Below are 16,754 nucleotides of genomic sequence, written 5' to 3'. Positions count from 1 at the left end.
ATATTTCTGTTTTTTTTTCATGAGACCTATCAAGATGTCTCTGACAAAGCTGGATCATTCATGTTATTTCTGAATATAATTTCTCTGGTATGAAATCTGAATGGAACAGTCACTAAAAAAAGCAAAGATACCTGTGAACCCAAGGTGAAATTGTAATTTGCATATACAATGCCAGGGTCATCAAGAATAAGGATGAGAAGATCTAGAATGGGTTATTTCTTCTTGGCCAAAAATTATAATGAGATTTGGTTGATGAAGGAGGATAGAGTTAAAAGGATAGAATGCAAGGGATATTGTACTTTCAAGTAGGACAAAGAGAACAGGACATGAAGAGTAGTACTGCTGATGATAACAGAACTGTAATGCATCTAAGGCTATGCTGTTGCTAATACAGACTTGAGAGCACAAGGGAAGATATAATCATTATGATCAGCACATTAGCTCAATAAGTACAGGACATATAATTATGACATGAGACAGACTGGAAAGAAGAAAGAAAAAGAATACATGAGGAAGAAGGCAATGGACTTCATACAGCTAACTAGAGATAATTACATTAAACAGCATTCAACAGAGAGGACATCAGAAAACTTATCCATGCCAAATGTTGTCACTTTGCTTCTAACTGGAAAGAATGATCTTGAAGTTTTAATCGGGAAGATGAATAAGCATGACATTTTCAGTTAACAAAAAAAAAAGGGCTCAAGTGGAACTACACAGCCAGCAATTATGAGAAATTTAGGAAGGAGCTTTTAGCAGTGCCACATAAGAAACTACAATGGAAGGAAGTCAAGCAGTGCATAGGAAATGGTCAAGAGGTGTTCTGAGAGAAAGAGTATCAGGCTGCATATACAGAAGGATAAATCAGGCAGGGCACCCCCCTTGAGGGTACATGGCAGGAATTTGATGATGTTTCAGATTCATATCTGTGGTGGTGCATTAACTTCAAGGATCAATGTGTTGTATATTCTGAAGAATGAAGCTCAAATATTAAAAAAATTAAATCATTTACTGTAAACATATATATACAATAGAATCAAATTCTCTATATTAAGTAATTCACTTTATCTAAGGAGATCTGACATTCTTAATAGAATTAAAAGTAGTAAATTAATTTCCAACTTCTCAATACATACAAAGAATAATTAAATGGTCATTCTGAGAATTACATAATATGGACTTAATAAAAGTATACATTTTTCACTCCCTAACTCCCAGTTAAGTACAATTCTGAGAAATAACACCAAATACTTTTCAAAACAAACGAAACATAGTATTCAGTTAAAAGTTCAGTAGTTTCATTTGGTCATATGAGAACTTCCTTTACAGCATTTATTTTATTGTTTTTACTCATTCATTCATTCTGCCTTATTTCAAATTCCATAGAATTAAAAGGCCTTACTTAACTAATATACTTGCATAATCTTCTTTCAGTAAGCAAGTTTCGTTAAACACGTCTTTCTTTCATTTTTCTGAAATAGGCATGAAGAATAAATCATTCAGACGATGGGAATATGTTTAAATGAGCATTTCCAACTGCACTTCTAATAAAAGGAACTTTACTGTAGATTCCGTATTGCTCCTTAGAACATATATCACTTGCTTTTCATATGCAAAGGCTTCATACATTATGCTGTCAATCATCAAATTCACAGTTCCTACTTGGAGAGTAGCTAAAGATACATAAAAAAAACAAAAAAACTTTTCCGAGATTAGAAATCTTAACTCGGTAGTTTATTAGACTTTTTCCGGCTGCCCTTCCCTGCTTGCCTACTCTCTGCTCACTAGCGTTCTTGTTATCCTAGCGACAGCTATTCTAAAAACAAAAACTAATGTGCATGTCTGTTACCAAGATTCAAAGCGAAACTCAAGTGACAACATGACTGCCATTAATACAGTGAATGTATGCTACAAGTGTTTCACACAGAAATGCTATGGTTAACAACAGATTAATTTACTTTGTATTCACATGCAAAGGCTTGATACATTATGCTATCAATTATTAACTTTACAGTTCCTCCTTGGAGGATAGGTAAAGATACATAAAAGAATTTTCTGAGATTAGAAAACTTAACTCAGTAGTTTACAGCACTATTCCAGCTGTCCTTCCCTGTTTGCCTACTCTCTGCTCACGAGTGTTCTTGTTATCCCCGTGACAGCTGTTCTAAAAACAAAAACTAATGTGCATGTCTGTTACCAACATTCAAAGTGAAATTCAAGTGACAACATGACTGCCATTAATACAGTGAATGCATGCTACAAGTGTTTGACATAGAAACGCTATGGTAAAAAACAAATTAATTTACTTGAAGGTACATATCAGGAATTTGATTATGATAATGATGATACATACATAACATTTCTGTGTTATTCCCTAAAGATTACAATATATGGCAAACAAGTTCATTACTTAAATTCATTTACGTCTCCTTTATTACACTATTACTTAACCACAGGGAAGCAAGGGTCACACTAAGCATATAATGAATTACTAAATGCAAACACATACATATAGTTATTAGACTATCTTATCACAAATGAAAAATGATGATACAATATGACAGAATTTCATCAAACAATCAGTGACAGCACAGTGATAAAAAACACTCAACAGGCATACAATCAGGAATATATATATCCATACTTGAAGTCGAAAAACCATCAAAAGCCTGAAATGTGGAAAGGCAGCTGGAGTAGATGACATTCAACCAGAAATGCTCAAGTATGGAGGTACAAGTCTTACAGTGACTGCACTGTAGTTCAGTAGAGCTCTCATAGTACTCATATATAAAAAGGGAAATAAAAGTGAAAGTGAGAATTACAGAGGTATTTCCCTACAGAGTGTGTTCCTGGTAAGATTAATGCAAGTATACTTGAAAAATGGTTGAGAAGAATTGTGGAAGGGAAGCTTGGTGAAGAACAAGCTGGATTCCAAAATAGAGGCTGTCAGGATCAGACAAATAGTTGAGAAATCATGGGAATATAACAAGGATCTGTATTTAAATTTTGTTGATCTGGAAAAGGCATATGAAAAGGTGCCAAGAGAAAAGCTATTCAAAACGCAACAGTTGTATGGTGTCAATGGGGCATTATATCAAGCAATACTCAGTCTTTATTTAGGTTGTAAGTCAGCAGTTAGAATTGAAGGAAGTACAGGAAGATGGTTTAATGTTAAACCTGGTGTCAAACAAGGATGTACATTATAAAGAAAATTGGTATTAAACCTATGGTATTACTTTATGCAGATGATATTATACTTTTAAAGTAATCCAGTAGAGATCTGCAAGATTCCCTGACAAAATTGAATAACTTGTAAATAGATTTAGTATGAATGTCAGCAATAACAATGCAAACTGCACTGTGAATGGAGAATCTATAGAACAAGTAAAACATTTCAGCTACTTAGGTATGATTTTTAGTGAAGATGGTAAATTAAATATGGAAATAGTCAACAGAATAAATAAAGCTGGTAAAGTAGGAAGTCAACTGAATAAATTTACATGGAATAAGACAGAAATTAATTTAAAACACTAAATTAGCTGTATACAAGACAGTAATCAAACTAATTTTAACTTATGGATCTGAGAGCTGCGTTAGAAATACAACAATTAACCACCAAAGGCCACAGTTATGAGAATCCTGAGAAAGATTAGGAAAGTGAACAGATGGCATCAATAGCAATATCATAAGAATATTAGGAAAGCACTTAACATGGTTAGCATCCAGAAATGTGTTAGCAGAGCTAATCTCAGGTGGTATAGTCACTTAAACAGAATGGGAGAGGAAAGGTTAGTAAATCAAATGTTCTCTGCCAGGTTGTCAAGGAAAAAAACCAGAGGAAGACCAAGATATAGGTGGATTGGTACAGTAAAAAGTGTCTTAGAAGACAGAAATATAAGATCTTATAATGTTGGAGTCCTGACAGGTAACATTGATTTGGAGGAAAATTGTAAATAGGAAGTTAGTAAAGATGCAAGTTTTTCATGTAGTACTGTTTCATAGCCTGCACACTCCTTGAGGATACATGCTAGGAATTTGATTATTATGATGATGACATTTCTGTCTTATAAGGCAGTTTTTACTGTATCAATCCATCTATATCTTGGTCTTCTTCTGAGTCTTTTTTCTGCCAATCCGGGCAAAAAACGCTTGGTTCTGCTATTCTTTCCTTACTTATTCTGTTTAAGTATCCACACCCACTGATATTAACTCTACTAGCACATTCCTGAATGCTAACAACTGTTATTTCTTAATATCCTCATTTTCAATGTGATACTGTCATTGATGCAATCGCCTCACTCCACTATGAACTTTCTGATATGAAAGTTCTCACTCAGAACTTTCATATCAGAGATCTCCAGCGTTGTTTTATTTCTTACCCAGCTCTCTCAGATCCATAAGTTAAAAATCGTTTGAACACTGTCTTCTATACAGATAATATAGTGTGTTGACTAATTTCTTTCTTAATTTATATAAATTTATTCAGGTGACTTCTCCCAATACCAGCTTAACTAAATCTGTTGTCTATTTCTAAATCTATGTCTAAATCTGATGATAAATTAAGTATTCCATATAATAATAATATTTGGTTACAGATCAAGTGTTGATCAATTTTATTATTAAACTGAACCAACTAGTTTCGCCACCCTTTAACTGTTGACATCTTCAGGGTACTTATAAGTTTAAACAATCTCACAATTATGCATAACTGCAAAACTGACAAAAATAACTGTAAAAAACTGACTAGAATAATTACAAATAGAATAGTATCGAACGTGAGTAAAACACGTATCGCGTGTACAAGGTTAGCTAGCTGTTGCTTAGCCGTTCTACTGTCAACCTTAACAGAAATCAAGGCCTAATACTCCCAGAGATATGGAAAACCCTAATCAGAACTTTAAAAATGGAAGAAATGAACTTTAATACAAACTACAGAAAGTTCCTTAGCAACAGCTAGCTAACCTTGTACATGCGATACGTGTTTCACTCATGTTCGATACTATTCTATTTGTAATTATTCTAGTCAGTTTTTTACAGTTATTTTTGTCAGTTTTGCAGTTACGCATAATTGTGAGATTGTTTAAATTTATAAGTACCCTGAAGATGCCAACAGTTAAAGGGTGGCAAAACTAGTTGGTTCAGTTTAATAATAAAATTGATCAACACTTGATCTGCAACCAAATATTATTATTATACTAATTTATGATCAAGAAAATACCTTCATGATGAATAGAGTATTCCATACTTAATTTATCATCTTCACTAAAACTGTACTTAAATAGCTGAAATGTTTTATTTTTTCTTTAGATTCACCATTCATGATATGTTTGATGTTTTCAATGTTTCTGCCAATTTTCATGATCTTTGTCTTTTAATTGCTGATTTCCATACCAAACCTATTACAACAGTTATTCGATTTGGTCATGGAATCTTGCAGACTTGTACTGGATTTAATCAGAAGTATAACATCATCTGCATAAAGTAAAGAGCAATGATTATCATCACCAATTTTGATATCAGGTTTAATTCTGCTTTCCATCATAATGTGATCCATATAGATAACGAATAACAGTGGACATAATGTACACCCTTGTTGCGCACCTGATTTTACTTCAAACCATCCTCCTGTATCTCCTTCAATTCTAACTGCTGACTTACAGCTTAAATAAAGACTACACATTGCTTGATATAATGTCCCATTTACACCATATAACTGTAGTGTTTTTGAAGAGCTTTCCTCTTGGCACCTTGTCTTTTCCAGATCAACAAAACTTAAATACAGATCTTTGTTATATTCGCATGATTTCTCAACTATTTATCTTAAAGTAAAAATCTGATTCTGACAGCCTCTATTTTGGAATCCAGCTTGTTCTTCACCAAGCTTCCCTTCCACAATCTTTTTCAGCCGTTTCTCAAGTACACTTGCATAAATCTTGCCAGGAACACTCAGTAGGGAAATACCTCTGTAATTCTCACAAAGGAAATACCTCTGTAATTCAGTTTTATTTCCCTTTTTATATATGAGAGCTCTAATCCAATCATCTAAATTCGTCCCTCTGTCCAGGCCTTCTGAACTACAGGGCAGCCTCTGTAAGACTTTTATACCTCCCTACTTGAGCATTCCGGTTGAATGTCATCCACTCCAGCTGCCTTTCCACATTTCAAGCTTTTGATGGTTTTTTTCTACTTCAAATATGGATATGTATTCCTGATTTCATGCCTGGTCAGTGTTTTTTTACCACTGTGCTGTCACTGATTGTTTCATTTAGCAATTTTTCAAAGTAATTACTCCATACATCGAGGATATCTTTTCTCCAGTTTTCATGGAGAAAAGATATCCATGAAAACTGATAAAGGTGACACCAAAGTGTCACCTTTATCATCTCTAATTCCTTTTAAAGTACTCTTTCCTCCATTTCTGAGCTTTTTCAACAACCTCTAGAATATCTTGCCACTTTCTTGACATATACTGTCTATGTTCTTACCAAAGTCTTCCCATGATTTCTTACATTTGTCTCTGTATTCTCTAAGAGCACAAGCTGAATTATTTTCCAGGAACTTTTCATATGTTTTCTTCTTTTCCTTCACTGCCTCTTTAACTTCCTGAGTCCACCATGGAGTTCTGATTTTTCTATCCTTATAGACAACCTCACCGCATGCTCGCCGGCTGAATAAGTCAATGTTTTCTTCAGGATTTTTCACTGAATCTCCAAGGTTTGGTTCTTGTTTTCGAATTTTTTAATTTTTTTTTTTCCCCTACAGTTCACCTCTGAAAGCTGTTGTTATATTTTGTGTGTTGTCGAGTATGCGCCATTGTCACATTTCTACCCTTGCTCATTGTTATATCTTTTATCTTTATCCCTTTATATTATTCTTCCCGTGATTTACCTTTATATATATTTTGGCTTCTATCTGTTATCTCTAACTTCATGTACCCCTAAATCGTCTATCTTACTCGAACATGTGATCTTATCGCTTATCTAACAAATTTCTAATCTTGGGCCCCCAGAAAATACCTGTTCCCTGATCTCTATGAGCTATCCTTATTCACTCAGGCAATTTATTTACTGCGCCAGCCTGGGCCTTAAAGGTAGAGTTAAACTCAGCCTAAGGATAGTTATAGGGTATCAGGTGCTACTAATATCATTTTACTATAATTCAGAAGCCGTAGGTTTTCTAGTTTATTTGCAGTAGTGCCCCTTTTCTCTCTTATTTGGGATATCCCCACGCACATATATGATCACAGGTTCAAAATTTTATGAAGGGTCAGGGTCAGTCAGCATGGTCAGAAATACAGGCATGAAAGGTATCAAACAATTTTAATGAATTCATTATTTAATATAATACAATTATATAATATATTTATATATCATATAATTGTTTATATTATATTATTATATATAATAATATAATATAAACAAAACAATTAATTATACTAAGTTAAACTCTTACGTTCTTCTCACTTTCTCATTCTTAAGGCACACATGGATTTCTAAATCTTTACAATTCCATTTTTTTAACTTATTTAAACTTTAGTTTACAACTCATTAGGCCAGCTAGGCATTTAGCACATTATTATTTTCCCTCGAGGGGGTCACGACAAATATCTAGTAAACTAACAGTTCTCAGAACTCAATCCAAAGGTGTAGAGTTATTCACAAAAATTTCAATTCTTCATACTTCCTTTTATCACAAATTCGAAATACACTCTCTTCCGTACTGTTAGTCAATTTCTCAAAAGGGGCTATAACATATAAAAGTACTTATCTACACTAATTCGGTTTCTCTCCAGTTTTTTCTCCGCCCTTCCTTCATACGAAGATTCTGGCTACCTTGATTCTATCGCCACGTGGGAATTACGTGCTCTTCCTGTATCGGGCGCAGTTTCTTTGCTATGGATTTACATCAACGCTTTCCTTCATTGATGACCTACGTTCGATCTTGCTGTGTTCTGTGGTGGTGCCATACTGGAACTTCTCGAAGGTCAGCTCTTAAAAATAAGAACTGAACCACGATGGTCTTTCGAAGCATATGTGAGAATACAGGAACAAACAAAATGGGTGGTTTCTCTCCGTGTTGCGGGTTTTATTCGCTCCCCAAGAGCGCCACCTTTCCGAGTTTGATTTCTCCTATCGTCCTGCCGATTGGTCCCTGACTGGGTGACCTCACCAATCCTCATACGGGGCTTTCTAATTCCGGGAATGTATGCATCATGAAATTTTCTCAGATGTAACACCCACGGGCGCTTACGCTGCTCTTGTAGCGTTTTGGCGACCTTTGCCCCATCCTGCCGAATTATTGGCATTCTTTTACTTGTAGAATATTATTGAAAATTTCTCTTATAACTGCCCCTTTTTGTTGACTTACATTTGATATATAAATACATTAACTTCATTTTAAACAGTTCTAAATTTAATTTGCAAGATGTTATTTCTTATAAAAACATGGTCACACTGTGCTAAATGATAAGTATGCTTATTTAATTTATGTTTACTGTTAGACTCTGGAAGGGTAACCTCATTTAGAGTGAGGTAGCCCGTTTCAGCTCTAACACTACTCAACCATGATTCATTTTAAAACTTTCTTACACATACTTCTTTTCAATGTGAAATTCAATTTTATCCTTCTCAAAACTAAATAGTGATCACTTCCTACTTCAAATCTTCTGTATACTCATGTCCTGATCCAGTATGAAAACATCCCTATGAACTACAGGTATCCCTTGCTTAATGTGGGATTTGATTAACGCAGAGAAATTAATTGCAACAATCGCTTTATATACGCAGCAAGAGTTTTAATTAACTCATCTTTAAATTTACTATGCAAAAGCATGTAAACCTCGAGGAGTGTTTCCTGGCTGAGGGAAAGAAAGCTGTGAGCATGATAACGTCATTCCTCCCATTAAGCATTAAGAATGGGTGTATTACAAGCTCCAATTGTTCTTCTGTATTTATAAATTATGTTCTTAGTAAATTTTTTCATCCAAAAAAGAATTTCAACCAAATTCTCTGAATGGTCTGTGTGAGAATGCGAGTTTTATTTTTTCCACCAAATACGACATCATTGCTATAACCCATGGATGTCATGCTGACTTTCAAAGCCTATTTTCTTAAAAAGACATTGTCAAAGGCAGTAGAAACAACAACAGGAGAAAATGCAATTAGGCTTCAAAAGTTTAACATTAAACACGCAATTGAAAACATTCATGACTTGTCAGAGCAAGTGTCTTCTAGCTGCATGAGAGCTGTTCGGAAAAACCTTTTGCCAGAATGCGCTAATGACTTAGGTGGTTTTCAAAATCCTGTGAGCAACACGGTTGAAGAAATTATTGCCACTGATGCAGAAGATGTTAAAGAATTATTGGATTCAAATTCAAAAGATTTGAATGACAATGATCTTCTCGAAATTGAACAACAACGCGCATATGAAGACAACGAGCAAATGGAATGTGAAGATGAGGTTCCAAAGGAGATAACAATCAAAGAACTGGATGGAATATTTCACAGTTTAGAATTGCTTAAGCAAGTAATGGATATGGATCCAGATGTTAATCAAAGAATGCTTGTTTGCTGAGGTCTAGAGTCATTTTGCTTGTTATCATAGAATTTATGCTGATAAGAAAAAAACTAAAACTGTTCAAACGAATTATTAATACAGTAATCGATCATGGATGAACTGAAATTTTTACCATTGATTATTATATTTATTAACGCGATTTTGATATACACAGTAACATCGAGGGATTAATTAAGCGCGTTAATCGAGGGATACCTGTATTACGTATTCAATTAGACTTTTATTTCTTGTACATCTTCTCTCCATGTGAATTTGTGCACATTTTTATGTTGGAACATGGTGTTAATAATAACTAATCCATGTCCTGAACAGAAATTCAGCAGGCATTTACCATTATTATTAGCTTTGCGCTTTACTCCAAATTTTCTGAAAACATTTCTATATGTGTGGCAATCATTTCCTACTCTGCTGTTTAGTTCTGCAACAAGGTCCGACTTTTCCTTTTTCATTGAGCCAGCTACCCTCTCTCTAATGCCTCAAAACATCCCTGCATTTCTTCCTTGGTAGAACATTTTGCAGGACCACAAGCAAGTCTCATTGTCCAGTTCCCATTCTGATATTTGCCCACATCGCTCTACTTGATATTGCCTGCCATTTAAGATTATCCTCATATTTAGTGTTGAATGCTATAGCTACTCCCTCTTTTCCCTGTTTTTGCCATTGCCTGAATATAACATTTTATATGTGTCGCTTAGAAAGTTCTCATCTGCTTTTGTTTTCTTTGTTTCAGTCATGCCTATTATGTTGATCTGGTACTTATGCAATTCTTCTGCTAGTTCCATTTCCTTTCCAATGATGCTTCTTATGTTGATAGTACTAATCTTGAATTCTGTTGATGTTGAGCTGGGATGTGTTCTGGGATTTGTTCCAGTAACGGACTTTTTTCTGTTTGCTCTAGTTCTCTGATGCAAACAATAGGGGATCTTGCTTAACCAGGCAACACACTAGCTGGCATAAAATTCTGTTGCACTATACTATCATTTTACATTGTGGTTTAAGCCAATAAGAACACAATTTGATTGGCTAAATCCCAAATTGCCAGCCCATCCTCATTATTCAGTATCCAGGTAGATACCTAAACAGGGTGCACCAGAAGAAGGTGAAGATTGGACATTAAATGAGAAATCCCCAGTCAATTCTCTGTATTCCTTAAAAAGCTATGTGAAGGTCTCCTCCCAGTTATACAGCTTTGATCCCCAAGCACCCCACCCACCAAAAAAATGTATATATTATCCAGTTGTATGAATAATAGATACAGTTATGAACAGTTCCAATAATGTGAAAATGTTAAATATATGCTGCTTGAAAAATATCCATCAATAGCTCTTTACAGGAGAATTTAAGAAGAAGATTGATGGGGAAATTGGAGTATATGCTTAAATTAGCAGATTTTCAAGTTTAAGGAAAATAGCAAAAGAAATCAGAGATTAAAAAAGAAACAGAAATCCATAGCCAATGAAGATCTTAACCCATTCAGGATGGATGAAATGAAGGAACAGAACATAAAATAATCAGATCTAAGGCATACCAAAATAAAATAAGAGATTACAAGAATATTGTTTTTGCTATAATTTCTAAACTTAAATCATGATCATTTAATCAGCTCTTAATGTTAAGAACTTCTGCAGAATTTATAACTGAAAATAATAAATAAATAAAAGATCCATGCAACAGTAGTGGATAGATTCAAATATATATACTGATCTCACCTGTTCGTTTCCATGTAATCTTCGGCTCTGGAAAGCCATCACCATCACAAGGTATGGATACATGACCTTCAATCTGGACTTTGGTATCTTCAGGTTCAATAATCCATTTAGGAGGAGCTATGGAGAAAGAAGAAAAGGAAGTAAGTTATTTGTTTCAGCATATCAAGTAATATTCAAAATATTACTTGATTTCATGATAAACATGCACACATATCAAGCCATTTTTATATATTTATTATCCTTTTTTATGTGAATCCCAATCAAAAAGCCAGCTGTACTGTAGGTGGGATAACAATAAGGTAACTTGCAGACCCTGATCTACAGACCAAACATGGAATATTCTCATGCCTTTCACTGTAGGGGTCTCCATGCTAGGTGATAAAAATTCATCTATCATCTAAAATACATTCACAAAACATCCATATCTGCAGCAGGATTCAAATCCATAACCAATCAGTTAAACATTGTTATTTTGTTATATCTAATGACTTCATTGGCAAACTATCCAGTTGGCCAATGAAGTCATTAGATATAACAAAATAACAAGTAAATTTGAAAGAAAAAAAATCAAAGTATTCATTAGTCTTATACCCCATCTTTCCCTGTGATGTTATTTCTTCCATCCATCTGGCAATGCTACTGTAATATGGTATGCTAATGCACATACTCTGCTAAAGTTACAACAAAAATTGAAACAATAAGATGCTGGTATTCCGATAATTATTTGTATTTGGATAATTATTGAATTAGTAGATTTTTTTCCACCTAGAAATTCTTCTCTCACAAAACAAGCAGATCAGCCAGAAGAATATGTGTAATTAACAGACATAATACACTACCTTCATAGGCTTTAGCCAACTTTACCCTATTTTCTAATGGTGTCTTAAGATTCACCATAGGAGGTCTACTCTAGTTCACATAACATTTAACCCCTCTCTCCTTCTTGCAAATCATTGCCTTGCTGACTATACTTAACTTCCAGAGATGACCCTTAATATCACATATTTAAAAATCTCCTCATCATATTAAAATTGTTTCACCTGTTTGTATATATGTCTAACAATCTCCTACTCAACACACATTTCTGTCTATTTACCATACTTACAGTTTCCCTTATTTTCAAGGTGCTCTTAGTAATCTTGTTATCTGTTTCAGTTTCCTTGAAAAACAGATAACAGATCTATCATCTATATATATATACAGGGTGGTTCAAAATTCCACATACAAACTTTGAGGGGAGGTAGAGAACATCAAAATCAACCATGTTCAATAGGAAAGTATGACCAGAAATGCCACCCGAAAGTGATAGGTGGCGCTGTTCGCCAGCACTCTAGGTGAGCAATTGGGGCTTCCTCATTCAAGTTTTCGATGTCGTACGAAGAACATGCGTCGTTTTACAAACGTTGAGATGGCAGACATGCACCTCGTTTACAATGTTATATATCCGACTACTATTGAACTGTTCAGTTATTACACCTAATAAAGTTTTTTACACTGTTTTCTACTTACTGTTATTTCTGTATCTTTGTGTCCCTGTTAGTACCTTCCAGTGGTGTTTCCGGTCATGCTTTTCTATGTGAATATGGTTGATTTTGATGTTCTCTATCTCCCCTCAAAGTTTGTATGTGGAATTTTGAACCACCCTGAACACACACACACACACACACACGAGGGTGGTCTGAGAAGTTCTCGGCCTTGACCATAGATGGCAACACTATCGGCAAGATTTTTATTTTTTTTCTAAGTTGGTATATCTATCATAAGCATCCATGGGAAAATGCAAGTCATTCTATTAAGTAGTTTGTTTTATACAGTTATCTGAAGCAAAAGTGTTATCTGTATTCCTTGAAATGGATAAAATTGAGTATCGTGTAGTTATAAAATTCTTTGTAAAATAAGGTTTAATGGCAAAAGAAATTCATTTTCTTTTGCATTAAAATACATTCACAAAATATTGTGAATGCATTTTAATGAGTGTCGATAAAAGTTTATCGGCACTCTTCTCCTTTGTTTTCAACAATTAAGAAATGGGCTACCGAGTTTAAACATGGCCGTACCAGCGTTGAAGATTATCCATGTGAAGGATGTCCAAAAAGTGTAACACCACCAGAAATCATTGATCAAGTGCACGATATGGTATTGGATGACCAGCGAGTCAAAGTGCGTGAAACTGCTGAGACTATAGGCATTTCAAAAAATAAATAAAACAAGTGCGGCACCCTTCTTTGCACAAGATGGGTGCGACACTTGTTCACAGCAGATCAAAAATGCACTCGCATGAAAATCTCTGAACAGTGCTTGGAACATTTTAACAAGAATAAAACTGATTTTGTACATCGATTTATTACTATGGATGAGACTTGGATTCACCATTACACAACAGAATTCAAACAGCAGTCAAAACAGTGGACAGAAGCTGGTTGTTCAGTGCCAAAGAAGATGAAGTCGTTTCCATCAGCAGTAAAGTCATGGTATCGGTGTTTTGGGATGCTCAAGGCATTTTGTTTATTAATTATCTTGAAAAGGGTAAAACAATAACTGGGGAATGTTATTCCAATCTTTTAACCAGACTAGACAAAAAAATTCATGAGAAAAGACCCGATTTGCAGAAGAAAAAAATCATCTTTCACCACGACAATGCACCTAATCACAAAGGTTAGGCAATGGATAATTAAGGGATCTGTATTATGAATTGTTGGAACACCCTATTCCCCAGATTTGGTTCCTTCTGACTTCTATCTGTTCCCAAAACTAAAACTCTTCCTCGTTGGTCAGCATTTTTGTTCGAATCAAGGTGATTGCAGCTGTAGAGGAGTATTTTGCAGATCTTATTGAGAACATCTACAGGGATGGGATAATGCCGGTAGAATAAATGTATTAGTCTTAAGGGAGATTATGTTGAAAAATAAAAATAATTTTATAATTATAAATTTATTTTTTCATTGTTAGGCCAAGAACTTTTCAGACTACCCTCGTTATATACAGGGTGTTCGGGATAAATTTGACAGTTTCGTAAGGAAAAAGAAAATCTTCTTTGTATCTATTAAATTTAATGAATTGACAAAAAAACATTACAGGCAGAGTTAATTACAATACTATCAACAAGATTTACTCAAAATAACCACCATTAGCATCGATCACAGCTTCAATTCTGCTTCGGAACCTCGAACAAGCTGATGCTACAGTCTCCCTGGGAAGGGCCGCAAAAACTGTTTTAATTTTATCCATTAACTGGGCTTTTGTATTACTGGAAGTGCGATTGGTGTCTTTTTCAACTGCGCCCCATACAAAATAATCCATGGGGTTAAGGTCTGGGGAGTTTGGAGGCCAAACATTTGGACTGGTGAAGTCGTAGAAATTTTCAGACAACCATTTTTGACTTTTCCCAGAGGTGTGGCAAGGGGCCGAATCCTGCTGCCATACATACGGCCTACCATTGGCTACCCTTGTTATCCAGGGCTTGACTACAGTTAGCAACTCCACGAACAAAGCCCGAATTCCAATGCCAGGGTTCTTCAATACCTGTTCCTGCAGATTTGCGAGGAATTCTGCTGTTCGAACGCAATCAGATCGTCTGCTAGGGATCTTTCTTCTTGCTACATCCTCGTAGTCACCATTGCAAGTCTCTAGTTCATGCCTGATTGTTTTTACTGTATTCAGGGAGCATTGGGCAGCAGTCGTAATATCCTTATTTTGATGGCGGGCACGAATCATCATGATACAAGTTATTCTCTTCCATGATTCAGGTGGGTTCCAGCTATCCATCCTTTCTGACATCTTGTATATGAATGAAGAAGGGTCCAAACTTTTAAATGAAGAGAAGTGTGTGTTAATACATGTAACTTACGGAAAAATATAATTAATTATAAATATGTCAAATTTATCCCGAACACCCTGTATATATGTGTGTGTTATTCCAGCCTACAAAAGGTTATATAGAAACCTATAGCAAATTTTGTACCATACATGGGTTAGGGATTTTTTCCTATTTTTTTTTATTAATTATATATTTTTTTTGTATTTTTTACTTATTTTTCACAGTCTGGAAAACCTGTTCTAGAGACCAAACATGGAACTTTTTTAAGTCACGTCAGGCCCTCAATAAGCACAGCAGTGGTCTCACACCAGACAAAGAAATCAATCTCCCACCTAAAGACAGTCACAAACATCCACACCTACAGCAAAAATTCAAAATTACATCCTGATGGCTGGAGAGCAGATATGTTAACCACTTGGCCAATCAGGCTGGCAAATATATATACTATTTACACCACTTGGAAAGAAGTTCATGGTTACCATAGTGTTAAGGACAAACAGTCATGGCACCCACCTTAATAGATATAGGATCTCCTTTTGCTGCAATGACTTCAGCAATCCTATGGATACTTTTCACAAGCGTACGATAGAGATATAGCTAGTTCAAAAGTTCAAAACATTTTAAAAGGAAACAATAACCTTCAAAACCTTATTCATCAGTGTCCTTTTCATCTCACAAAAATCCTTTTGTGATGTTTCTGCAAAGTATGGCAGTATCTTAGTATAACTGTTGTCCTTATTGAACTGAATGAACTATTATTGAACTATTATTAAATGCAAGTAGATAAGTCCTAAAAAATAATCTTATCAATGCTATATTATTTTGTCAAAAGTTTTTTTTTTTTACTGATATCCCACTAGTTATGATTTCTTGGCTGTGACCTACCTCTCCACTACCTTAATCATCACTCCAGAAATATTAAGTGGTCTATAATTCTCTGCCTTTTCTTTTGGTGCTGGGCTTTATGTAATGTCATTTATGTAGTGCAACTTATTTTGCCACTCTGATTCAGTTATAGAATTAATGATATGTAATTATAAAACATAACATTTCACAGTATATTACATATATTTCAAAACAAGATAACTGACAGCATGGAAGAAGTAAGACAGTTAATATAGTATTTGTGCAACTAGAGAAACTGACTGTGGCCATCACTGCAGTACTTGGTCATTATTATACACGGTCTCATTGTGCAGCATAACAAAACATAAAAAATATACAATTATTCTTAGGCAATTTTAGGTGTCTTTCAATGCCTGAATTTACTTCTATGAAATATTTTCATCTTTTCGACTCAGTATAGGACGTCATGTATGACATGTTCATAGAAGGTCAACAGTATGACATGTTCATAGAAAATACCTCCTCGTGGACACAATCTCACCATTTGAGTAAGTTTGCATGCCCCAGTGACCCACAGAACTATAGTGGCAAGTAGTGGTCTACTGCCTTACCCTGGTAAGGTACAACACCATATTCAGTCCTGAAGATATTTTCAGGTGCAAACTTTGTTTGCTCACACTTGGATAAAGGATTAAACTAAATTTACTATAGTGGCAAGAGCTTAAGTTCCTAGTACGGTTATCCTAGCCAGACTGGTCAAAGGATAGACACCAAACAAAATGTAGTTCATGCACATTCCCATGATG

General features: G+C 34.9%; 1 protein-coding gene across 1 annotated transcript in view; it reads right to left on the bottom strand.

Annotated features, from left to right (window-relative positions):
* The window catches only part of LOC150097802 (cell adhesion molecule Dscam2-like), a 208,031-nt gene that overhangs the window by 158,938 nt on the left and 32,339 nt on the right, over positions 1 to 16,754 (bottom strand). The window contains exon 3 of the mRNA XM_090407344.1: positions 11,286 to 11,402. Coding sequence (XP_090263470.1) covers positions 11,286 to 11,402 — 117 coding nt within the window. The remainder of the gene's footprint in view (positions 1 to 11,285; positions 11,403 to 16,754) is intronic.

This window comes from Typopeltis vanoorti, chromosome 17 (assembly GCF_054136105.1).
Source record: "Typopeltis vanoorti isolate ZY-2024b chromosome 17, IOZ_Tvanoo_1.0, whole genome shotgun sequence".
Taxonomy (NCBI): domain Eukaryota; kingdom Metazoa; phylum Arthropoda; class Arachnida; order Uropygi; family Thelyphonidae; genus Typopeltis; species Typopeltis vanoorti.
Note: the sequence above shows the minus strand (reverse complement) of the source record. Positions and strands in the feature narration are given on the sequence as shown.